Below are 25,697 nucleotides of genomic sequence, written 5' to 3' on the forward strand. Positions count from 1 at the left end.
AGAAGGGACCGAAACTGCGGGAGAATCGAAAGCTGCGTGGGGAGCGTCCCGAAGTTCTCTGTCTCTGGGTCCTTGTCTTTCCGGAGTCTGTATCTGGGGGTTTGTCACCTGTCTAATCTTGGAGTTGAATTTCTTGCTAGGGTTTACGGGGAGGGGTGGTGGCGGAAAAGGGGAAGGGAGGGAGGGCACGTTCTAGTGGAGACAGTCCCCTAGCTCTGCGGTTGGTCTGGGATCCTTCCCTCTCCCTGCTGAGCAGCAAGAGGCGATGAGGTGGGGACCTAGCCCAAGTCCCCTGGCATTCATTGCCCTCGGGCACAGCGGAGCTCGGGCGTCACCGGGAGGTAGAGGGCGGAGATTCAGGCCGCCGCTTGGGGGAAGGGTTGTAATAACCTGTGCTGATGGCCCTCCGGGGCCAGGAGTTGGGGGAGCTGAGGGTGTCTGCGGGGAGTTAGGACAGGAAGGGGAGCGGGGCACCGGAGCTCCGGGGAAGGAGTTCATACCACTTCTCGCCCGAGGGACACCCAATCGAAGCAAATTCCCCCAGCAGGAGCAGCCCCCTTCCCCGCCCCTAAATCCGCTCTGGGTGGGTCATTGGGGAGGGGAGTGCGGTCACTCAGTGGAAAGTTTGCGCCTTTGAGAGAAGCTTCCTGAGGCTCTGGCTCCTGCCGGCCCCGCCTCCCTCCAAGAGTTGCGCTGTGCTCCGGGTTCCAGGACTCCTGGGTCTCGTCCCGTCCCTTGGGGGTGACCCTGGGCTGTTCTCCTGGCCCCTCCTGCCAAGGGCGGGGCCACAGGCCCCAGACTCTGGCGCGTCCCCTCCGGCCTCAGAGCCGCTCCAGTTCTCAGCCTTGCGGCTCCACTGCCACCTTCTGTTTTGGGGCTGCGAGGAGCCGGACCCGTGCTTGAGTCCCGGCGCCAAGCCCAGCCCCGGCGTGCTCCCGCGGTAGCACTCAACCTCTCCATGCGCCGCTCCCATGTTCTCTGGCTCCTGCCCGCCCGGCTCCCCGGGGGAGGCGGGGGCGCCCCCGGCTCAGCCCCGACCCCAGCCTCGGCCCCCGGCCCTGGCCCTGACGCTGCCCCCAATCCGCCCCCTGGCTTTCCTGGGTGCCGGCTCTGAGCCCGCTACACACTTCTCCTTCAGCGAAGAGGACATTCGCCAGCACCGGCTCACCAAGTCCGTCAGGTGGGTGTCCAGCCTCCTGGCCTGGACCCAGACCCGGGCCCTCCCAGACCCGGACTTTTCCTGCTGTGCTTGGGGGAGGGAAGGCCTGAGCTCTTTCTCAGCCAGCCGAGAAACCTCAGGTCCAGGGGCCTCACACCCTAGACTTCTCAAGCTCCCCTCACCCTCTTCCCACAGTCCCCAAGTTGAAGCCCTGGCCTTGAAACCCTAGCTTGTCCGGGCTGAGGCTCTGGGGAAACCAGAGAGGGGAAGATTCCTGTGTCTCGCTCTGAGTATATTTAGAGTCCAAGGAAGGGAAACTTGGGGGAATGGAGGAGGAGAAAGGTCCTGCTAATGTAGGGGCCTGAGGGGCCTGAGAGGGCTTAGTTGAGGGGAGAAGAGCTGAGGGAATGGAAGAGTTAAGAATATTAAGAGACCAAGGCAGAACCTAAGGGTTGGGGGTAGGAGAAGAGGAACAGGGACTGGGGACTAGAGTAAGGATATTAAAATTCAGGAGGCTTCAGTTTATGAAAAGGACAGTGAAATCACTGGAATTAGAGGAGGTGGGATCAAATCCCATCTTTGGCTTTTAGAAATGTGACCTTGAGCAAGTAACTGAACTGGACCTCAGTTTCCTTATCTGCAAAGTGGAGATTTGGACCAGAGCAGTCCAACAGTTCTATGCAATTTTAAGTCTATTTCTTTTGCCTTGTTCACTTTTCTAATGGAAAGAGGCTTTCAGCAGAACCACACTGGAGGGAAGCTGCCTACACAATTCTAGGTCTGGCTCTCTCTAGATCCACCACTCTAGCTTTAAATTTTCCCCAACCCAGAATCAACAATCCAGTCGTTTTTAGAACTATACAAATGACAGATAGCATGTCATAGGACACAGCACTCAAACCCAGAGGCTCAGAATTTCAGCACATTGCAGTCACACAGCAATCTCAGTACACATGAGGGCAGACCTAGACACAACAGTAGTCTCAAAAACAGACTTTGTCACACACAGACACATTGAATACAAATTCAGAGCAGTGACAGAAAGTCGTACATACTCAGAACAGGTGGGCTACACACTCACACTGCAGTCTCGAAGACACACAGCAGCTTACAGCCACACAACAGTCTCGGGGACACATACATGCATTCAGCCACTGAAATCATTCCTCCCTCCCCACCCCCACCCCAGCCCCTCATATACTTGTTTTGTAGTCACTAGACCGGGAACTTCCTTGGGGCCATGTCAGACCCAGGAGCCTGAGGGAGGTGGGGCCATTGCAGTGGGTGGGGGAAGGGAAGAAGGGAGTTCGGACAGTGGAAACAGTGTACCAGGTACCCACTCATTCCTACCCCCACCCTAGCAAAATTTGACCTACTAGGGTGGGTGGAGGGAGGAGGTCCCATGGAACCTGTATGTCAGATGAAGAAGGAATAAGGAATTCAGGAAGTTTGGGAGGATGGAGATATGTCAGAAACCACAAATAACTGAGTTATTGGTGCTCAGGGTGGGGAGAGGAAGAAGATGGGATCATTTGCTGACTAAATTCAATTGAGTTGATCAGATATTTATCACTTGTGCTCTGTCTTTAGTTCTAGGGGAAAATACAAAATTTAAATAAAACATACTCCCTGAATTCATTTAGCTTAGAAAAAACAAAAAACAAAAAAACACTAAGTGATACAGCACAAATGCAGGTAATTGGAATATTATATATTCCATTTATAAATGTACAGTGTACAACTATAAAATAAAGAGATTAAACATTTATATAGAATCTACTAAGTACCAGCCACTGTGCTGATATTTTATTTGATTCTCACAATAACCTTGCAAAATTAGGTACTATTAATATTCATAGTTTATATTTGAGAAAACAGAGGTTAATGGACTTGTCCTGAGTCACTTAGCTCTTAAGTGTCTGAGACTAGATTTTAACTCATATTCCTGATTCCATTCCCAATACTCTACCCACAATACCACCAGTTGCTCTAGGAGCAACTAGGCACTATGTGAGTTATAAGTGAGAAAGTGAGATTAGGCAAGCCATTTGGGAGATAGCATTTAAGTTGGGCAAGCATACATGTTCATGTATGAAAAGAAGGGGAGGACAATCTAGGTATGATGAACAGCATGAGCAAAGGCATGGAGGTAGGAGAATACAGGACATGGAGCAAAATGCACAGCACAGATGCAAGTAGATTTAAGCTTTACAATGAAAGGCCTTGAACACCAGTCAGATGCATCTTGAGTTTTACTTGAGAAACAAAGATGAATCTGACAACAGTATGAACAACCTATTGGGAAGGGGAGGTAATGTAATCAGTAAGAAGTTTTGAGTTTATTGTAATAATCCAAGCCAGTGACAGCTTGACTCATATTAAGGTAACGGCATTGGAAAAAGAAAGGAGTTTGTGTATGAGATGAGGTGGAATTGAAAGTTTTGTCAAGTGATGTAGGAGAGGAAAAAAAAAAAAGGTAATTCCAGGTTAAAACATAGAAGACCGAATAGTAGATGGTGGTGCCATAGCCAGAAAGAGTGAAATCAGCAGGAGAAGCAGTTTTGGGGGCAAAGATAATGAGCTTGTTTTTGGACACTCTGAGTCCTAGGTACTCGAGACACAAGGCAGAGCTATACAAGGCAGGGAAGCATGTTGAGAGCTCAGAACACTGGGCAAGGCTGGAGCTAAAGATTTAGGTGTCAGGAAGCTTCGGGAAGGTAATAGTAGAAGCTCTAAGAGAAGTGACATTGACAGAAGAGAGTGGTGAGGAAAAAAACAAAGATGTAGGAGCAGAACCTTTGGACCCAAATACCACATAATGCCCCACATCTGCATTTAGAATGAACGCAGCGGCTTCTTTACCTTCCCCAGCTCTCTGCTGGGATAACATTACTAGGAAGCTAGGGAGGCTGAATGAAGCGGGAGAGCTACCAGAGCAGGAAGACACAAAAGCCCGAATCAAGACCTCCAACAATGGCTCCTATCTGTGTGGCTCTCTCCAATGGGGGCTCCATTGGAGGGTGTTTGCTGGATTTAGGGGAGCCCTGCAAGGACACATTGGAATCTCAGGTTGTGAAGGGAGAGACTGGGTGATGAACATCTCTATCCACCCATCTTGGAGTGTCTGTGCTCCCCCTGCTGCAGCCGTGGGGCAAGGCCACAGATTCTAAACATCCATCCTTTTCCTGGGATCAGAGCTTTCCCTCTCAAATCCAACCTGATCAGAGTTTACCTTTCCCTCCCCCAGGCTGGGCTGGCTCCTTATGTGGCAAGGACAGGGTTAAGAGGAGGTTGAGCTCCTGGAAGCACAAACAGGGGGCTCCTGAGACCTCCCCCTCCCCACACCTGTACCCAGTCCCAGGGCTCTGGAGTGCACAGACATGGGCCCCCAGGGGAGGGTGGGGCAGGCGCCATGCCAGGACTGAGCTGGGCTAGGTGCCAGCTAAGCGGAGCTGTCGTGTTTTTTTTCCTTCTCTGTCAGTCAGGGGCCAGCCCTCCCCCCTTCTTCTAGAAATCGGTCTGAATGTCTCTTTTTGAATCGGCTTTTGCCTCTCCTAAGGCAGAAATTGTCTCCTAGTTTTGTAGTTTTGTGGCTTCTTGATCTGTCAGTTTCTGTCTAGTCTGTCAGTTTCCCTCTGTGCAAATGTGCATGTGAGAGAGAGAGGGAGAGGCAGGGAGAGAGAGAGGGAGAGGGAAGGGAGGGAGGGAGAGGGAAGGGAGGGAGGGGGAGAGGGAGGGAGAAAGAGGGAAGGGAACAGAGAGGAAGAGAGAGGGAGGGAGAGAGGAAGAGGGAGGAAGAGGAAGAGGGAAAAGGAGAGGGAGGAAGAGGGAGGGGGAAAAGGAGAGGAAGAGAGGAAGGAAGAGGGAGAGAGGGAGGGAGAGGAAGGGAGAAAGAGGAAGAGAGAGGGAGGGAGAGAGAGAAGAGAGGGAGGGAGAGAGAGAAGAGAGGAAGGGAGAGGAGAAGAGAGGGAAGGGAAGGAGAGAGAGGGAAGAGAGAGGGGAGGGAGAAAGAGGGAAGGGAACAGAGAGGAAGAGAGAGGGAGGGAGAGGGAGGGAGGAATAGAGGAGGAGAAATGAAGAGACACAGAAATGGGAGAGACACAAAGAAACGAAGAAACAGAGAGGGAGAGGGAAAAGGAAAGATCAAGCAAATTCTGGTGCCAGGACTAGGACTCAAACCCTTGTCTCTGGAATGTTCCCACTATTTCCTTCTTCTAAACTTTCCCACTCATTGATTTACTCTCAGAGACCTGAAGCTACAACTTCCCTGCTCTCTCTATAATAATAGCTACTATTTATATAACACTTTAAAGTTTATAAAATGCTTTTAAAAAAATCTCACTTTATCCTCACAACCATTCTAGGAGGTAGGTGCTATTATTCCCATTTTACAGACATCGAAACTGAGGCAGGCAGAGGTTAAGTTGACTTGCCCAGGTAAGTGCTGGCCAACAGCTGAGGCTGGATTTGATTTCTTGACTTCAAGTCCAGCCCTTTCCATGGTGCCACTGCACCACCTCCGGGTTCAAGGAGAGCTCAGCTCAGGCAAAAGGGTGGTAGGCTCTGTGGTTGGTTTTCCTCTTATTTTCTGTCCATTTCTCCTGCTAGTTGTCTCTTTCCCAATCTCTGTTCCCATCCTCATCTCTCTCGGACTCTGTGTTCTGACATTTCCCATTGTCTCTCCTTTAGTTTCTGTGTATACCATTGTCCGCACCTCTGCCTGCTTCCTCCTTCACTTCCTCCCTCCCTTCCTCCCTCCCTTCCTCCCTCCCTTATCTCTTCCTTCCTTCCTTCCCCCTTCCCTTCCTCCCTTCCTCCCTCCCTTATCTCTTCCTTCCTTCCTCCTTCCTTCCTCCCTTCCTCCCTCCCTTATCTCTTCCTTCCTTCTTCCCTTCCTCCCTTCCTCCCTCCCTTATCTCTTCCTTCCTTCTTCCTTCCTCCCTTCCTCCCTCCTTATCTCTTCCTTCCTTCCTTCCTCCTTCCTTCCTCCCTTCCTTCCTCCCTTATCTCTTCCTTCCTTCTTCCCTTCCTCCCTTCCTCCCTCCCTTATCTCTTCCTTCCTTCTTCCCTTCCTCCCTTCCTCCCTCCCTTATCTCTTCCTTCCTTCTTCCCTTCCTCCCTTCCTCCCTCCCTTATCTCTTCCTTCCTTCCTTCCTCCTTCCTTCCTCCCTTCCTCCCTCCCTATCTCTTCCTTCCTTCTTCCCTTCCTCCTTCCTTCCTCCCTTATCTCTTCCTTCTTCTTCCCTTCCTCCCTTCCTCCCTCCTTATCTCTTCCTTCTTCCTTCCTCCTTCCTTCCTCCCTTCCTCCTTCCTCCCTTATCTCTTCCTTCTTCTTCCCTTCCTCCCTTATCTCTTCCTTCTTCTTCCCTTCCTCCTTCCTCCCTCCCTTATCTCTTCCTTCCTTCTTCCCTTCCTCCCTTCCTCCTCCCTTATCTCTTCCTTCCTTCCTTCCTCCTTCCTTCCTCCCTTCCTCCCTCCCTTATCTCTTCCTTCCTCCCTTCCTCCCTCCCTTATCTCTTCCTTCCTTCCTTCCTTCTTCCCTTCCTCCCTTCCTCCCTCCCTTATCTCTTCCTTTCTTTCCCTTTTTCTTTCCTCCTTTTCTCCATCTGTATTCCTCCCCATCTCTGTTTCATAGTTCTTCTCCCCATCCTCTCTGCCTTTTCCTTCTCTCCCTGTTGCAGCTTTGAGGTGGAGAATGGACCTTCTCCCTCCCCAGGACGCAGCCCCTTGGACTCGCAGGCGAGCCCGGGGCTGGTGCTGCCCCCCAGCGCCCCCCAGAGCCAGCGCCGTGAGTCCTTCCTGTACCGCTCCGACAGTGACTATGACATGTCACCCAAGACCATGTCCCGAAACTCTTCCATTGCCAGTGAAGTGTGAGCATCCCTCCTTACCCTCCTTAAGATCATCCAGGCTCAGCGACTTCTCCCCCTGTCCCCCAGCATGCCAAAACCTCCCGGTCTATCCCTCCAAGATTGCGCACCCACTCTGCCCCCCTGCTCCCCTTTCCCTCCCAGACGACCCCCCGGCCCAGTTGGGGGGTGAGAGTGAGCTCCCCGAGTCTCTAAGCCTGCTCTTTGGTTTCTGACCCCCCTCTCCAAACTGCCGTTTGTTGTAGACATGAAGACTTGATTGTGACGCCCTTTGCCCAGGTCAGTTTGAAGAGGAAAACCTTGGCGTGGTGGTGGGGCTGGTACTGATGGTTGTGGGGGGTGGGGCGAGGTCAGGGGTTGTGTGTGTGGTGGGGGGTAGTATGGGTTGAGCTACTCAAGAAAATGACTTAGGATTGTATGCCCAGTCCTTCAGCCTCGGGACTCTTCCTGAATGCCCCATCTGCCGCAGTGGCCAGAGGTTTCACTGACTGCCCTTCTTATGTCACCCCAGGTGCTAGCAAGTCTAAGAAGTGTCCGAAGCAACTTCTCCCTCCTGGCCAATGTGCCGGCCGCTGTTGGCAACAAGTGAGTGCCCACCCGGGGGGCTCTGGTGTCCAGGGACCCTCCCTGGAGTGCTCATGCTCTGTCTGTTCTTCCCCAGGAAGTCCCCAATGGGCAATCAGCCAGCAGTGCACAAGGCCACGCTCTCAGGTAAGAGCCATGGCAAGAGGAAGGAGAGATGAGGGTGAGCTCTTCCTGCTGTAGCACGTTACCCCAACCTTGCCCGTTGTCGCTGTCGCCTCCTACCATCCCCTATAAGACAGGGAGCTCCGTGAGGGCAGGAGCTGCATTTTCCTGAACGTGCTTCCCAGCACGGCAGCTCCCAGTTCACAAACACTTAAATGTTGAATGAAAGAAGGCCCGTTGGCCCGAGTTGGGAGCCTGCAGGGGCTCAGGCCAGGTCCCGCCCTCTCATCCTGACAAGGCGAGAGTGGGGCCCCACGGTCCCCCCCAGGAACAGAGCTGATCTCGCCACCTGGGCCTTTGGCCCCTTTGCCATTCCGTGTCCTTCCCCTCCCCAGAGGAGACGTACCAGCAGCTGGCCCGGGAGACCCTGGAGGAGCTGGACTGGTGCCTGGACCAGTTAGAGACAATGCAGACCTACCGCTCAGTGAGCGAGATGGCCTCCCACAAGGTAAGCCCGGGGGTCCTCGGCCCCCCTGAAATGGATGAGTCAGATGGCTCCTCGGCACTGCCAGGGGCTCGCCAGGATCCTGGGCCTCCTGAACCTCGCCTCAGCCAGAGAAGAGATGATTTCTAGGGTTCTGAGAAAGACCCTCTACACCCTTAAGCTCAGCAACCTGGGGGCGGGGGTGCTAGCTCTGGGAGTCTGGGGTCCTACCTGGTCCTAAGGTACCCCTCAAAGCCAGGATCCAATATCCCAGTGCCAGTCGGGAGGGACCCAGGCCCAGAAGGGCCCCAGTTTCTGGAGGGGGCCGGTGGGCAGGCAAGCACGCAGAGGAAGTGAGAGGGAGAAAGTTTACAGATGCAAAACATCTCCTAAGGTCAACACGTCTTCCTTAGGGGGGCCCAGTGTGTGTGTGTGTGTGTGTGTGTGTGTGTGTGTGTGTGTGAGAGAGAGAGTGTGTATGTGCGTGTATGAGTGTGAGTGTGTGAGTGTATGAATGAGTGTGAAAGTGTGTGAATGAGTTTTGTGAGAGAGTGTGTATGAGTGAGTGTGTGAGAGTGTGAATGTGTATGAGTGTGTGTGAATGTGTGTGAATGTATGAGTGTGTGTATGAGTGTGTGAGTATGAGTGAGTGTGTTTATGTGTGAGTTGTGTGTGAGTGAGTGTATGAGTGTGTGAGTGTGAAAGTGTGAGTGTGTGAATGTGAGTTTTGTGTGTGTATGAGTGTGTGAGTGACTGTGTGTATGAGTGTGAGTGTGAAAGTATGAGTGTGTGAATGTGAGTGTATGAGTGAGTGTGTGAATGTGTGAGTGTATGAGTACATGTGAGAGTGTGAGTGTGTGAATGTTGAGTTGTGTGTGAGTGTGCAAGTGTGTGAATGTGAGTGTGAGAGTGTGTTTAAGTGTATGTGAGTGTGAGTGTGGGTGTGTGAATGTGTGGGTGTGAGCGTGTGAGAGTGTGTGCCTGTCTGTGAGTTTCTGTGAATGTATGATTGTGTGTATAAGTGTGTGAATGTGTGAGTTGTGTATGAGTGTGCAAGTGTGTGAATGTGTGAGTGTGTTTAAGTGTATGTGAGTGTGAGTGTGGGTGTGAGTGTGTGAATTGTGGGTGTGAGCGTGTGAGAGTGTGTGTGAATGTGAGTGTTTAAGTGTATGTGAGTGTGAGTGTGGATGTGAGTGTGAGTGTGGGTGTGAGTGTGTGAATTGTGGGTGTGAGCATGTGAGAGTGTGTGTGAATGTGAGTGGGAGTGTGTTTAAGTGTATGTGAGTGTGAGTGTGGATGTGAGTGTGAGTGTGGGTGTGAGCGTGTGAGAGTGTGTGTGAATGTGAGTGTTTAAGTGTATGTGAGTGTGAGTGTGGATGTGAGTGTGTGAATGTGTGGGTGTGAGCATGTGAGAGTATGTGCCTGTCTTTGTGAGTTTGTGTGTATGATTGTGTGTGTAAGTGTGAGTGTGTGTGTGTGTGTGTGTGTGTCAAACTTATGCTCCAGACGAGGGAGAGGGGAGAGAAGAGGGAGGGAGAGACAGGCAAAAGGGAGAGATGGAGAGCAGAGGGAGGGAGGGAGCGCCCAGAGCCCCGCCCGCCGGCACTGCTGCCCCGGGGCTGTGGGGAGGGGGGGTGCTTGTGCGCCGGGCCGCTCCCGTTATCACTGGCGCCGGGCGCCCACCCCAGCTGCCGTCCGCCTGTCCGGCCGCATCCCTGCGCCGAGGCTCCTCCTGCTCCGGTGCCCCTTTAACAGCTCCTCCCCCCCCCGCCCCCCCCCCCCCATCACCTGACATCACAGCCCGTCTGCTCCGCCAGTGCTGCAGTGAGGGGCTGAGACATGCACACACGCACACGCGCGCGCAAACACCCGGGATCCTGCCTGCGGCTCCGGGGCTGAGGCCCGGCGGGGAGCAGCCCCACGGCCGGCCGACCCCCCCCCCCCCCCCCGGGAAGCCCGGCCTCTTGCTCCCCCTCCCCCGCTGCCTCCGCCGCCGCCTCCATCTCCATGGGAAGATGTCCCTCCCCTCCCTCTGACCCCGCCGCCGCTGTCAGGGGGACCTCTGGACTGCCAGTGCCAGAGCGAGCTTGGGGGCCCTGCCAGGGCTGGCCTCGGGGCGCCCGGAGGATGTGATAGGCTCGGCCAGGCTGGGCCGGGGAGCCGGGAGCAGGGAGGGGGCTGCGGCCTTGGGAGAGAGAGCCCCCGGCCCCCCCCCTACCCAAGCCGAGCGGCCCGAGCCTCCCCCCAGGATCCCAGAAGCCATCTCTGTCCCCAGGCTGGGGCCCAAACAACAGGGAACCCTTAATTTCTGTTTGCCTGTGTCCCTGGCCCCCCACCAGAGGGGGAGAGGACCCCCTCCCCAACCCAGCGGCCCCCTGCCCCCACCCGGGGACACCACCCTGTCCTGCTCCGCCACCTGCATCTGGCCTCCCCCCTGCCCCGGGCTGGGGGCTGAGGATAGAAGATGCCACTGGTGGATTTCTTCTGTGAGACCTGCTCCAAACCATGGCTGGTGGGCTGGTGGGACCAGGTAGGGGGCCCGAGAGGGCCAGGGCTGGGGAGCGGGGAGGGGACCCTCTAGCTTCAGCGCTCCCGGATAATGCTGCCGCCAGCTCCGCGACCCGGAGTGCGTGTGGCTCGGTGTGTGCCGGGGAGTCTGCGAGCCTGGTCCCTGCCTGTCTGTCTGGGACCCGGAGCCCTGTGTGTGCCCCTGGGGGTCAGGATGTGGCTGTGCCCTTGTGGGGGACTGTGGGTGTCTGTGACCCTGACGGCCTCAATGTCTGTCTGTCTGTGACGGTGACCTGAGTGTCTGTGGGTGGGAGGGAGACCTGTGTACCTGTGACCCAGGGGGAGGGGGCTGTGGGAATCTGTGATGCTAAGTCTGTCTGTCTAGGGGGGTGTGTGTGTGTGTGAGAGAGAGAGAGACTGCATCTGTGATCCCGGGCTCGTCCGTCTGTCTGTCTGTGGTAGTGCTCTGAACGTCTGTCACTGGCGGGTGGATTGTGTAACTGGTAACCCCGTCTGTCTGGGCCTGTTTCTTCCTGCATCTGAGACCTTCGGGGCTGTGGTTTCTGTCACGTTCTGCTCCCTGTGCCACTCGGGGCCCGCGCCGTCTGACCCTGTGTGTGCCCATGGTTACGTGTGCTTCTCCGACTCCCTACAACTCTGTGTAACTGGGACTCTCCGTGCCTTCCTGTTCCGGGAAGACTCGGTGGGGGTCTGGGGGTCTGCCCTCGGGTCTCTCTCTGTGGCTCTGCCTGGGACTCGGCCGTGTGGGACTCACTGAGTGAATTCTGCCCGCCTGGGGTGGCTCCGTCTGTCCCCGTGGGTGCTTGTCTCCCTCCCCGGGACCCTCCGAGCGCCCGCATGTGGCCGAGCGTGCAGTGGGTGGCTCTCCTCGGGGCCCTGGGGCAGGCGAGAAGCCCCGGGTGCCACGATCCCACTTCCTTCTCTCACTTCCCACCAATCTCACGGGGCAGACGCTCCTGGACGAGGGGCCGGACTGCGGCCTCGGCCTCTGCTTCCTACTCCGGACCCCACGTAGGGGTGCAGGGCGGGGGGCTCCCTGAGGTTGGGAGAGGGGCCATCTCCGGCCTCCGAGTCGGAGCTGTGACTGTGGGGCTGCCGGGAGAGCCCCAGATGCCCGTGTCCTTCCTCCTTGAGTTACAATGTCACAGGCCTGGCACGCTTGTGCCCGTGTGTGTCTTGTGTGGGTTCTGGAGATGGGACAAGCAGGCACAGGCAGCGCCCAGCCAGACTCTCTGATCCCAGGCTGCTACCGCTGTTGTCCCCCTGCTGTGTGTGTGTGTGTGAGACACAGAGAGGCAGGAAGGAGAGAGCTGTGACCTGAGCTGCAGGGAGAAAAGGCTTACTCTCGATCCCCTCCATTAGGGAGTTCCCACATTCACAGCCCATGCTTCCTCCCGAGAGCCGGGTAAGCCCGGACCCTCACACCGCCCAAGGACGTTTCAGATTTTGGGCTGGCCCAGTGCCAGGATGCCCGGAGCTCCCCGGGGACGAGCCCACAATGACGTGGGAGCAGCATCCCGGCTGCTTCCACTTTCCAGAATACCCAGGAGCCCAGTGCCCTCACAGCTCCCAGGAGCCTCTGGCTTGGGGTCTTGAAAAGCTGGGGGTTAAGGTGCCCTTGGTTGCACACCCCCCCATCTCCGGCAGCCAGAGCCGCTGGTTGGAGGGGCAGTTGCTGAGGAGACTCCCATCACCATGGAGACTTGAGTTCTCTTTCCACTTGATTGGCTCCACCAGGGAGGCAGGAGCCCCTCCCCTTCTTCCAGTTCCCTCCCTGACACTGGCAGGGTGTCCCCTTCCTTAGGGTCTTTGGACCCTAGAGTCCTACCTCCAAGCCCGGACCCCTCTCTCTTACAAAGAAGGGGGAGGGTAAAAGAGAGTATACTCCCCCACACATCCCCCTGGCCAGAACTCAGTGCCATGGCATGGGGAGGAAGGCTCTTCCGGTGTCTTTCTAGCCTTGGCAGCCCCCAAAGATTATACAAAAGAAGCAGGGATGCTAGGGAAGAGTTTAGAAGGAAGGCCGTCTTTAAGATGAGGGGATTGAACAGTAGCTGGTACATAATAGGCACCTAATGTTTCCTGGCTGATTTAAGAATTGATACTACTTCACTTCCTTGAGCTTTACTACTTAAAATGAGGGGGTTTTGTTAAGCTTCCTTCCAGCCCTGAGGCTTGGGAATACTAACCCAGTGGGCCTCCCCCCATTCCAACATGCAAACACATCTCTTCAGATACATCTACCATTCATTCCCCCATGTCTGGATTAGCCCCCAGCCCCCTCCTCCTCCTCACCGTGTCTCCCATTTCTCCTTACTCCCCACCACACTGGGCTGGATAGTTCAAGAGGATGCTGAACCGTGAGCTGACCCACCTATCAGAAATGAGCCGATCGGGGAACCAGGTCTCGGAATACATCTCCACCACCTTCCTGGGTGAGTGAGGGGGAAGCCCGCTGGGCTCCAGCCCTGACTCTCAACCTCAGGGCTGCTGAGGAAGAAGGACCTTTCACTGTGATCATGATCGGGACAGAGGGGTCCCCCAAGAAAAGGAGTTGGCAATAAAGAACCCCCTGGAACTTTGAGGAGATCCTTCTCAGGACTCAGGGATTAGCTCTGAGGGTTCTTGCCAATGGCAGACTGGTATACAAATATATTCCAGGTAACCCCGAGCTATTGGCTACTGAGCCACCTGAGATCATAATGCAGGTCTTGGGGTAGTGGGGGGGATGCAGGAAGCCCCTGGAGAGGGTGCCCTGGGCCCCCTCCTCGCCCCCCTCGATGGTGCCTGGGGGGGCCATGGAGCCCCAGGCCCCATCCCCCATCCCCCTCCCTTCTCTGCTGCCTCCCCCTTCCAGCACCCGGATTAACTCAGGCCACTACATCAACTTCCTGCCAGGCCATGAAACTTCCATATCTAGCCGTGGCCTTCAGAGCCTCACTCTGTTGTCCCCCTCCGGGCCCCTGCCCTCTCTGACTGATGGATATCCAACCTCCATCCCCCCTGACCCAACCTCTGTCCAAGACCCCAACCCAAACACCGACCCCACCCCCGGTCATCTGGCCTTACCCAGGCCCATTTCTTCAGGAAAGGCTCCCTGTGTCTTCTGTGGCTTCCAGCCATTGAATCAAGATGAACAGCTCGGGGCCAGCTGTCTCCTGTGTGAGCTTACCAAAGCCCTCTGCGCCTCCTGGGCAGACCCTGGGGGCGGTCCCTAAATGGTTCTCCCCATGCCCTGAGGAGCAGGTGGAAAACAGGGGCCAGAGGTAGGGGGGCTTATGTCCTATGGGTCTGTCTCTCTTTTCCCCTCCTCTATAGACAAGCAGGCTGATGTAGAGATTCCATCCCCTACCCCCAAGGAGCAGGAGAAGCAGCTTCAGCAACGGCCACAGAGGCAACCCATGTCCCAGATCAGTGGAGTCAAAAAGCTCACCCACAGTTCCAGTCTCAGCAACTCGGGCATCCCTCGATTTGGGGTCAAGACTGACCAGGAGGAGCTATTGGGCCAGGTGCGTGTTTGTGTGCCCTCCTATGTTTGGGGATTCATCTACCAGGTTCTTTGAGCCAAATGAGACCCTCTCCAGCCTTCGAGTCCCTCAGGGAGAGCAGGATCGAGTGATTCGAGGAGAGGTATTAGTTTCAATCAGAGGCCTTGTGGGTATTTTAAGAGCAGAAAGGGGCTTCAAGATCATCAAGAGATTCTTAACCTAGAATCCATGGATCCTGAGTCATTTCAAGGGGTCCATGTGCTTGGGTGGAAAAAAGTGATAGAGGTTAACTGGCATTTAGCATTTCTTTCAATTGTGCACCTAAGCAACACACATTTTCCTGAGAAGGGGTCACCAGATTTCCAGAGGGGACAAGGGCAAGGGTCTTTGCTTTCCATCTAACCACCTTCCTTTTCAGAGAAGGAAACTGAAACCCAGGAAGGGAGGAAGGGACTTAGGGTCCTAAGATCATATATCTGGAGCTAAAAGGACCCTTCAAAATCCAGCTAGTGCAATCTCCTTATGTTATAGAAACCGAGGCAGGGAAATGCAATGATTTACTCAAGATCACACACAGTGTTTTGCCTTTGCTAGAAGTGTCTTATTTTTGTAGTTAGTCAAAAGCTTAATCCAGAGGAAGATTTAAAAGTGAAATTTCAGACCCTGGGACAGGCTGACTAGGAGATAGTTTGGGGTAGAAAGAGAGGCTTCCCAGCACTTATCATCCCATAGGTGAGATGATGTGTACGTAGCTAGTTTGATTTAGATAATCTATACCTCAAAGAATGACTTGAGGTTTCTCATGGACTTTTGCAATCAATATGATTCTGTGATCATATTGATATTGGAGGGAAGCTGCAGGCCTCTGACCCGAGGTCTGAGCTTCCTTCTACCCTCTTATCAGGAACTGGAAAACCTGAACAAGTGGGGCCTTAATATCTTCCAAGTAGCTGAGTTCTCCAATGGCCGTTCGCTAGGATGTATCATGTATACCATATTCCAGGTATGGGGCTGGGTTCTCTGGGGGCCCAATTGGGGGATGGGAATGGAGAGGGACAAATGAAGCATCCAGATATAAGGCTCTGAGAAACTTGACAAGGCCAAGATCCCTTTCTCCTGAGGGGATGGAGGAAGGCTTTGGGGAAGACATAACTATCCCCCTCGTTCTTTCCTAGGAGAGGGACCTGCTGAAGACCTTCAAGATCCCGGCGGATACACTGGTGACCTACATGCTGACTCTGGAGGACCACTACCACGCTGACGTGGCCTATCACAACAGCCTGCATGCCGCTGATGTCCTGCAGTCCACACACGTGCTTCTGGCCACACCAGCGCTTGATGTAAGCCCACCGCCCCACGGTGTCCTCCTAAGCCTCTTGGGATCCCTGAACCCTTCGAGTCCAATTCCATTCAAGAAATACTTATTAGTTATTCCATTCAAAGCTCTTCCCTTCAGTGCTGGAGATTCAAAGCCAGCTAGGCCATAGGGTCTGCTCTTAGGCCCTCGTAGTCTAATCATACAGAAATAAATGAAACACCAGGTAGGCTGTGACAGAGGCAGATACAAAATATTCTAGGAAAACAGGAAAAGAGATCAGAGAATACAAGACTTTAAAAAACCAGGCTTTAGAGATGGAAAGGATCTCAGGACCACCCAGTGCCCTCATTTGGCAGAATAAAGAGAGTATGTGGAGTCACATTTAGCTAATAACTGACTGAGGCAGAATTTGAACCCAGGTTTTCCTGACTGCTACTGAACTGTGGTACCCTTGGACAAGGTGGCATCTGAACTGGGTTTCAGGGAAAGGAGGTTAAGGCTGAGGGAAAGTGTAAGCAAAGGAGCACAGATGGGGAGAGAAGGGCAATAAAGGATTATGGAGGAAAGAGAAGTTTATCTAAAATGGAAGGTATACATTAAGGGGAGCAGCCAGATAAAATGATGGGAGGCTTTGAATATCAAGAATTTAGAGGATCATCTGTCTAGTGCTAGAAAGGTCCTTAGAGGCTATGTGGGTCAAGCCACTCATTTTATATAGGAAAAAATCTGAGGCCCAGTGAGACTCCTCATTTAGCACACTGCCTAGTACATAGCCAGTACATAATAAGTGTCTGGTGATTGATCCTAAGTGGCTTATGGAAGGTCACTTATAATAAGCATCAAAGGCTCCTCTGCATGTAGGAGTAATCTCTCCACTTAGGGCAGGCAAGATGGCACTAGACATAGTGCCTAGCTTGGAGTCAGGAAAACTCATCTTCCTTAGTTCAAATCAGGTCTCACACTTAGTAGCTATGTGACTCTGGTTTGCCTCAGTTTCCTCATCTGTAAAAAGAGAAGAGAATGAAATGGCAAACCATCCCAGTGTCTCTGCCAAGAAAACTCCAAATGGATTCACCAAGAGGCAGACACGACTGAAAACAATGGAAGCTAAGAACCTCTCCACTGAACTGTAGTCAGCGGGCCATCAGGAGTCACCAAAGGCTGTTGAGGAGAGAAATTCCATGATCACAAGCTCTACCCTTCTGCATGTTGCTTGCTGCCTAACCCCCATCCTTCTTGCTGGAACCTGCCCCTCAGTGTCTCTGGACCCCTGTTTCTCATTTACTCTGCTGAGGAAATGGTTCTTTATCCCTTTGCCCCTTTGTACCCTGTGCCCCTAGGCTGTGTTCACAGACCTGGAAATCCTAGCTGCTTTGTTTGCCGCTGCCATCCATGATGTTGACCACCCCGGGGTCTCCAACCAGTTCCTCATCAATACAAGTAAGATCCTCTCTCCTATCTTCAGCAAGGCTTTTTACCCTTTTTGCCTTTAATTTTCTTCCTTTGCAATGAAGGGTTTGGACTCAGGAAGGTTCCTTCTAATTTTGAGACTTTAAGCCCCTATTCCCCTTATCCCTACTGCTAAAAGTAATTAGAGCTTGGGACAGTGGGATGACGTGAGGAGGAGTCTCTGGAGTATTGAAGAGTCCTTGGAGGGAGAATCTGGAGGAAAGGTGGGGAGGATTTACAGGGGAGTCCTGGGAGAGGAAAATGAGGGATTCCTAGAGAAGAGGAGTAGAGTGAAGTCCTTAGTGTGGGGAGCTGAGGCACTCTACCCTATGTCCAACTTGAAGTGCCCTTTCTGCAGACTCAGAACTAGCCCTGATGTACAATGATGAGTCTGTGTTGGAGAATCATCACCTGGCTGTGGGCTTCAAGCTGCTGCAGGAGGAGAACTGTGACATCTTCCAGAACTTGAACAAGAGGCAGAGGCAAAGTCTTCGCAGGATGGTCATTGATATGGTGAAGAATGGCTAGAGGGGTGGTCATTGTCTGTGGGAAAAGGGAGCTGAGGATGACTGGCACTGTTATGCTTCAGGAAGGAGTAGGGAGAAGTTTCATGGGAGGTCGTTAACGTGGAAGGTAGGGAAGGTGTTGATTGGGTGGGCAGTGTGAGCAGAGTCAGGATCAGGGATTTTATATACCTGTTATCGATTGCACCCCTTGATTACTACAGAAGGGTACATGCCCCTTGCCCCCCGGTGTTCGCTGGGGGAGAAGGAGAGAAGGGGCCTTTGCTGGTCCAGTCCCAGGCTGACTGTGACCACCTTCCTGAAGCCCTCTCCCGGCCTGTCTCCTGCCTCCCCAGTCCTGCCTGGCCAGGCTCCTACTGGCTGCTCAGCACGAGGACCCACCTCGGGCAGGAGGCCCAAGCTCAGTGACACAGCGTCCCAAGCTGTCTGGGGATGCCCCAAGTGCTGTGTGCATCCTTCCACTCCTTAGCACCCGCAGATTTACCCCGGGAACAGTTGTGAGGGGGAGGTGAGGGCCGGGAATTGGGATCAAGGGGAGATGGGGAGCCAGGAGCGGGAGGAGGCGGAAGCTGGACGCGGGGAGCAACTAGACGTCCAAGGGCCAGGATTGAACAATAGTGAGGAAACAGAGTGCCCTGACCCTGTCAATGAGACGCTCTCCGCCCCGCACAGGTGCTGGCCACAGATATGTCCAAACACATGAGCCTTCTGGCTGACCTCAAGACCATGGTGGAAACTAAAAAAGTGACAAGCTCAGGGGTCCTGCTGTTGGACAATTATACGGATCGAATACAGGTGAGGGGCTTGCTTGCAGACCTCAGCTCTCGCCCACTCAGTGACGACCACAGATGACAAGACCCTTGGCTGAGAAACTTCTTGAATTCCTACGCTAAGTCCTTTTCCTGAAACAATTCTCCAGAACATCCTTCCCTGTCTCACGTAACTTTTCCATATATCAGCTCTGGGTGCTAACGGGAACTGAGCTGAGGCAATTCCATTTTCTTCCCATTTTGTAGATGGAGAAATTGAGGTCCGGGCAAGGGAAGAAACTCTTAATTAGAGATCTGTCCCCAAATGGAAAAAGCTGCCTTATGTGGGAGTGACCCCTGCCACTAAGGGGATTGGAAGCCGACTATCATTCTTGTCTGGGGTGGGATTCAAAAGCCTGTCCAACCTGGGATTGCAAGGGATACTCGCGTCCCACGGGGAAAAGCTAAGGAACCTTCCGCATCCCTCAGGTCCTTCGGAACATGGTGCACTGCGCTGACCTCAGCAACCCGACAAAGCCCCTGGCACTGTACAGGCAATGGACTGACCGCATCATGGAGGAGTTCTTCCACCAGGGAGACAAGGAGCGGGAGAGGGGCATGGAGATCAGCCCCATGTGTGACAAGCACACGGCATCTGTGGAGAAATCCCAGGTATCAGCCCCCTCCCTACATCTGAAAATCTCTGGCACTGCCCTCCTTGGTGGGGGGGCTCCCCGACCCTTCCAGGGATGCCCGGGATACCATTATTCCTAAAGGACTCTCCCTGTTCCCCGCGGGACGTCACTCGCCCTCCCCCTTCCTGCCACAGGACATTGCCCCACAGGGTCTCGGAATGGGATGCTGGTTCCCCTCCAATATTCCTGGGTAGCCCTTCCCTGCTACAAGCAAACTTGGGGGTCCCACGCCACATCACGTGGTGATAAGGGTCACAGGGGGATCCTCCTCTTCTCTCCCTGCCCCAGGTGGGCTTCATCGACTACATTGTGCATCCCCTGTGGGAGACGTGGGCGGACCTGGTTCACCCCGATGCCCAGGAGATTCTGGACACGCTGGAGGATAACCGGGACTGGTATCACAGCGCGATCCCACAGAGCCCCTCGCCGCCCCCCGAGGAGCCGCCTGGCCAGCCCCAGGACAGGTTCCAATTCGAACTGATCTGTGAGGAGGACACAGCAGCCCCCAAGGCCCCGCTGGAGGGAGAGGACGAGCCAGCCCCCGAGAAGGGGCGGGCAGGCCCAGGCCATGGCCCCGCAAAGGGCAGCCTGCCCGCCCCACCCTCCACAAGGCCCTTAAGTCCAACCGGAGCTTGGATAATTCCACAAAGCTGTCCCACACCAGACACCATGGGGGAGGAAGAAGGGCGGCCGAGGGAGTCCACACCAGCCAAAGAGGAGCAGCAGCCAGCCATAGTGCCGCCTCAGGAGCTGAAAGCAGAAGCAGAAGTAACAGAGGCCGAGGCCGAGACCGAGACCGAGGCCGAGACCTCCTCCCAAGCAGAGGAAGAACCCCCCAGGGAGGCTTGAGCCAGTCCAGGGGACCTAGGATGTCCAGCCTGAGCTCCATCTCCCCCTCCCTACGTCTTCCCCAGCCCTGGACTCCTCCACGTCCACCAACCACCTCAACCTGTTTCCGGAAGCAGCAGCAGCAAAAACTTGCAGTTTCGAAAAAAAAGAAAAAAGAAAACTATTTTTCCCCCTTTTTCTTTTTTTTCCCTGCGGGGTTTTTTGGTGGTGGGATTAGGGATAGGGGTAGGGGATGGATGGGAAGGGGCGGGGGGGAGGGTAAAGGGGGGAGATTTTTTCTGTTTTTAACTATGAAGTTTTTAGAAAAAAAAAAGAAAAAAGAAAAAAAAAAAGGGAATGAAACACAGCAACTGTAGATGCCCTTCCCTACCCCAGCCTCTAGGGCTCAGTCTTCCTCGGCATAGTCTGTGCCCAACTACTAACTTCTCTCTTGTCCTGCTGTGAGTAGGCCTCGGGGTGCCCCCTGCTGGGCATAGCCATCCTAGGGGGAGCAAGGGGTCTCTGTGCATGGGGACCCCATCTCCTAGCCAACGCCCACCCCGGGCTACCACCTTCAGGAAGTCTTCCTCTATTTTGCACAGTGATTGGCAATACAGTGGGGAGCAGGGCTGGGTGAAGGGCGTGTGTGGTGGGGGGCTGGGCAGTGTGGTCAGCACCCTGAGCCGCTTTCTTTGCTCTTTTAATTTTGCCAAAAACTCGGGCGTGTGTGTCTGGGGGGGCGGGCTGGGGGGGACGGAAGGGCAGGAAGGGCTGCCTCTCCCCCTCCCTGGCCCTGACCTCTCCTTGGGCCTCAGGTTTGCCTTTGGAGGGTGTGATGAGTTTTTCTGGCCTCTGTAATGGGCTGGAGGGGGAAGCTCTGCCTCCCTCCCACCTAGCTGCTGTTTGCTCTCCTGGTTTCTGCCTTAACCCCTCCCTGTGGCCTTGGGGGGACAGTGAGGGGAGCTGGGGAGCAGAGGGTCCGTGCTCAGGAGACTGCAGTTCCCCCTCAACCCCCCTCCTTCCCCTCCCCAGCTGGTCCCCCATGGGGGGGAGCTCCAAGCAATAAATTCCACCCGACCCCAAACCCAATCCCACTCCTCCCTTTCCCCCCTCCCCTGGCAGCCCCCACTCCTGCTCCTTTGGGAACCAAAGCTGCCTCTCTTCTCCTGGTAACCCCTGCCCTGATTTTCCCTCTGGCCTCTGCCAGGTGCCCCAACCACTGGGGGCTGAGAGGCTCTTGGGTCACAGGTCAGAAAGACAGGACTCCCCCTTTCCATCTAGAAGTGCCCAGGCAGGGAAGGAGCTGGGGTCCGCTCTGGACGGAACCGCCCTCAACGGAGGCTGTGGAGGTAGAAAGGGGGCAGTGGTATTTCTTTTCCTTTGCTGCACCTCTCCTTTCCTTGCCAATTCTGATCACACACAGTACTGTAGCAGCAATCAGCCCTTTCTTTTGTTCCTTCATCTGTGATCCATTTCTGTCCTTGGCTCCCTTCTCTGGCTTTCCATCTCCCCCTTGCCCATCATTAGTCGTTTCTGTTTGATGAAAGAGCAGAAAGACCTGGCTTCCAATCCTGGTTCTGGCACTAGCTGTACGGCCTTGGGCAAGCCTCGGTTTCCTCCTTTTTAATATGGAGATAATAATCACTTACACTTCCTACCTCACAAGGTGGTTGTGAGGAAAGTGCTTTGTAAACCTTGAAGCCCTCTAAATAAATGTGAGTTATTATCGCCCTCCTCCTCCCTCCCTCCTCCTGTCTGCTGGTCCTTCGGCCTCAGTGGATCCCAGGCCCTTCCTCACACCTCCTTGCCTCCCCTTCCTCCCCCGCCCCTGGGCTCCTGTACAGGGTTTATTTTTGTAAAGAAAGTGGTTTCTGTCCAGCTGGTCAGGGTGGAGGCTGTGCCGCCGCCGTCTGTACATACTGTAAGGATGGATTGTAAATTATTCTCCAGTAGAATAAAGGGAAAATGGCCTCCCCCCAAGTCATCCCCTCCCGAGCCTCTAATGCTGTCCCATTCCGTCCGTCCTCCCCTCCGGCCGCCGGGAGGGAGAGGGGTTGGGGAGGGGGCAGGGGAGCCTCCTGGTGAGGCGGCCTCCGGTGTATTTATATTGTGTAATATAGACAAGTGGGAGAGCGCAATTATGATGATTCTCATGCGTTGTGTCAGGGGAAGAGAGGAGGCAGAAATTGCTCACCCCTTCTTCCTTAGAGGATGGGGGGTATGGCTGGTAATGGAGAAAAGGAAAGTGGCTTTGGGCCATTGTCCTGCCGCCCAGCCCACTCTCCCCAAGGCCCTGGAAAAGCTAGGCGGGGGTAGAGAAGGGGGAACCCCAGCACCCCCCGGCCGCAGAGGGATGATGGAAGGGGGGTTGTGGTGGCCGGGTGAGGGCTCTGCAATTCTCTGGCGTTTTGTCCACTGGGCTGTCAGTGGTGTCTCCAATTAAAGTGAGGCCTTAACAGACTCTCTGGCTGGTGTGACTTTATTTCCTCTGCTCTAGGCCTTTGCTTGCTTTGACAATCTCTTATTTCCTCATCTAGGTGTAGAATTCTCCTTCTGAGTTCTGTCCATCAACAGCGTGGTCTGGTGGGACCTAGAGGTGGCCCCACCCTAGATCTGGATGGGGTCAGAAGATGTGAGCTTGAGTGATGGCTCTGCATTCGCTAGCTGTGTGACTCTGGGCAAGTTACTCCAACTCTCTGGGCCTCAGGCTCCTTATCTGTAAAATAGGGGAGTGCATGGGGAGGGTAGTTGGACCACATCAGAATCCTGCACTAAATCCTATGGTCTACATACACTCTGGCCCTGGTTTTTAGCCCATGCTTAATGATTGCCTCCTTCCCTTCCCTATTCCTCAGGCAAATCACTGAATTAGGTCTATAGGAGACCCCACTGATGTCTTTTCTCTCCAGGAATTTAACAGTGAAATAGAGGAAAATCTGAGGTTCTCACTCCGTATTCAGTAGGGATTCAAAGAACAAAGGTACAATGGTATCCAGGGTAAACCTTGGGGGGGTCAGGGAGAGATTCAGTAAAGACACTTAAGCCTGGGGGATGGAGTATGGGTCGGATTTTGAGATAAGGTGGGCCAAAGGTATCTACTGGAGAAAGGAAGAGATAACCGGGCTGGAGGACAGAGTTTGTGTGTCAAGGAGGGAAGGCAAGACCAAAGAGAGAGAAAGGATCTTGGGGACAGACTTTGGATGTGAGTCAGGCTGCAAACTGAATTCTGGAGAAGTAACTAGGACTCCAGGGTGGTTTCTAAGCAACGAAGTGATATGATGAGGGGCCAGGTAGATTGGAAAGAGTCAACTGTCAACAAGACACTGTGCACCTAGGATACACACAAGAGATACAAAGAAAAACCATAAATCAGCATCCATACTTGGAGCCAAAAAAACCTAGGTTCAAGATTCTGCTCTGATACTTATTGTGATTGTTAATCTCTTGAGAGATTTTTCCTCATGTTAAAAATGATGGTATAGATATCACAAGCATTCATATGAAGCTTTAAAATCTGTAAAAATCTTTAACATGATCTCATTTGATCACAACAATCCATTATTATTACTACTACTACTACTACACTTAAAGATGAGGAAACTGAGAGTAAGAAAAGTTAAGTGTCTTAGTCATAGAGCTATTATCTATTTTAGGGATGAGAAAATTGAGGGTAAGAGAAGTGATTTGCTCAGTCACAGAGCTAATCAAAAGTCTGAGGAAGCTTTGCATTGAAGTCTTCATGAGTCCAAGTACAATACCTCCACTGACTCCTTTAAAGGGTTGTGAGAAAAGCATTTTAAAAATTAATGCACCAGGGGCAGCTAGGGCGCACAGTGGATAGAGCACCAACCCTGAAGTCAGAAGGATGAGTTCAAATTTGATCTCAGACCCTTAACACTTCCTAGCTGTGTGACCCTGGGCAAGTCACTTAACCCCAATTGCCTCAGCAAATAAATAAATAAAAATTAAAAAAATAAAATTAGTGCACCAGATCACTTAGGAGCTATGGTTAGATGGATATTGATGAAAGCTGGGACTAAGAAAGAGGAGGTAGCCAGGAACCTAGTGGACTAGAAATAGGGCAGGAGGCTGTTGTTGTTCCAGGGGTGACACCATGAAGGCCTGAGCCAGAGCAGCAGCCCCTGAAGTGGAAAGGGTAGATATGAATCATCACAAAGGAGAAACACGATATCTTGCACATAGTAGGTACTTATTTTGTCAAACTGAAGAAGCAATGTGCTTTGGGGGACTGCCCTACAGAGTGAAATAGGGAAATGTCTATAAAATGTTCTTGATTTGGAAGTTGTGAACTCTCTTTAATATTCTGATAATGTCATTTTCATATAATTGGTTTCCTTCATAGTCCTACATATTTTATACATTTACATTTATATATTTTATACATAATTTATACATTTTATACATTTAAAAATATTATTCTGAGGAGTCCAGAGGCTTCATGTACCAAAGAAAACATTAATATTGTATTCTGTGTTTTAGATACAAGCCTGCCAAAAGCAACTTAACATTAATATCCAAGCCATTTCTGGCTTAAAGATATGCCCAAACTAGCATAGTTCCCCTATGTTCTCCCCACTTTTCTCTCCACCACAAGGTTAATTGAGATGACAGTTATAGGAATCTGGAAATAAAATAGGTGTGCCAACATTACAAATGAAACACCAAAATCATCAGGCCATTCCTTTGTGGATCACTCCTAGATCCTGGAGTAAGCAAAGGGACCTTCTTCTTTCCATCTGTATTTTAACCCTTTCTAAATGACAAAGGGCCAAAGTCAAATGATTTAGAGGAAGAGCAAAGGAGATTGCTCTGAGGTGACTAGTAGCCCATTCACTTTCAGGGAATGAGAAGACAATGGTCTTAACAGGCTTATTTCCCTTAAGGCCGGCCTTTTTATGCAACCAACCTTCTGAGAGAGAAAAGTGGAAAGGGTTTAGATTGGGGGGTGGGGAGGAAGGACAAAGGGGGAACACAATCCACAAAAAAAAACAAAAACCCCACCCTCTACCCTGATGACTACCTGAAAAGGTCTTATGATCCCCGCGAGTTAAAGGGAGCACTAGGCTGGAACCCAAGGCAGCATAAAGTGTAATGACCGATAGAGTGGGGTCCCTGCTTTCAGGACCAAGATGGGGCCCTGCGGGTACAGAGACGCCTCTGTCACCCCCACAGGCCCATGCTTGATTTTCACCAACTGTTCTTGTTTACGGGGGTTTAACGAGTTGAGCGGGGTTTACGCAAGGAAAGGTTCCCTGGGGGGAGAAATGGGGAGGATATCTAGAAGTTAATAAATGAAAAGCAAAAAACGTCAACCAGGCTTCAAAGGAGGAGCGCGGAGGGGCGGGAAAGGGTGCCAGACCTGGGGTGAAGGAGCCCGGGAACAGCCGGGCTGGGATTTAGTTCCCTTCGCTCGCCACGATGACGGCCGGGGCAACTTTGCATACGCCACTCGCCCTCTTGGGTGTTTCCTCCGTAAAAAGGAGGGCGTGGAATTCGGGGATCCCCGAGCATCTCCAGCCGCGACCGCGCTCCGGGATTTACTGAGTTTGGATCTGGGGATACAGGAGGGGACGCATCCAAGGTCACAAGAGTCCTCGGTCCTGGGCAGTGTCCTGTCTGCACCCAAAGCTTGCTAACCCGACAACTAAACCTTTTTTTCTCTCAAGGGGACCCACGAGACACACACAAGATCTCCAAAATAGTCGCCGCCTTTCTAGAAATCCACTTCGGAACCGCAGCTCCTTAGCGGAGAATGACGCACCCGAGTGTGGGGGGTGGGAAGGAACCTCTGCGTTGAATCGAGGCGGACATGCGCAGTATGAGAGGCAAAGCGGCTAGATTAAAGGGGAAAACCTAGGACGCTACTATTGGTTGGAGCGGCTGTCGATCGAGCCAG

The 25,697-nt window shown here is 53.1% G+C and overlaps 1 protein-coding gene across 5 annotated transcripts in view; it reads left to right on the forward strand.

Annotated features, from left to right (window-relative positions):
* Positions 1-22,240, forward strand: part of PDE4A (phosphodiesterase 4A) — a 32,782-nt gene extending 10,542 nt beyond the window's left edge. For 3 of the 5 annotated variants that reach the window (XM_051971508.1, XM_051971505.1, XM_051971506.1), the window contains exons 2-15: positions 6,841-7,032; positions 7,275-7,308; positions 7,541-7,614; positions 7,691-7,740; positions 8,112-8,224; positions 13,071-13,164; positions 14,048-14,238; positions 15,122-15,220; positions 15,393-15,557; positions 16,876-16,975; positions 17,343-17,497; positions 18,181-18,303; positions 18,747-18,929; positions 19,241-22,240. In XM_051971508.1, coding sequence (XP_051827468.1) covers positions 6,986-7,032; positions 7,275-7,308; positions 7,541-7,614; positions 7,691-7,740; positions 8,112-8,224; positions 13,071-13,164; positions 14,048-14,238; positions 15,122-15,220; positions 15,393-15,557; positions 16,876-16,975; positions 17,343-17,497; positions 18,181-18,303; positions 18,747-18,929; positions 19,241-19,801 — 1,989 coding nt within the window. In that variant the 5' untranslated portion in view covers positions 6,841-6,985 and the 3' untranslated portion in view covers positions 19,802-22,240. Of the gene's footprint in view, positions 1-721; positions 1,181-6,840; positions 7,033-7,274; positions 7,309-7,540; positions 7,615-7,690; positions 7,741-8,111; positions 8,225-10,216; positions 10,731-13,070; positions 13,165-14,047; positions 14,239-15,121; positions 15,221-15,392; positions 15,558-16,875; positions 16,976-17,342; positions 17,498-18,180; positions 18,304-18,746; positions 18,930-19,240 lie in introns of those variants that run through there. The other 2 variants (XM_051971507.1, XM_051971509.1) reach the window with 2 other exon arrangements.
* Positions 22,241-25,697: the final 3,457 nt, after the last annotated feature.

The sequence above is a fragment of the Antechinus flavipes genome, chromosome 1 (assembly GCF_016432865.1).
Source record: "Antechinus flavipes isolate AdamAnt ecotype Samford, QLD, Australia chromosome 1, AdamAnt_v2, whole genome shotgun sequence".
Taxonomy (NCBI): Eukaryota; Metazoa; Chordata; class Mammalia; order Dasyuromorphia; family Dasyuridae; genus Antechinus; species Antechinus flavipes.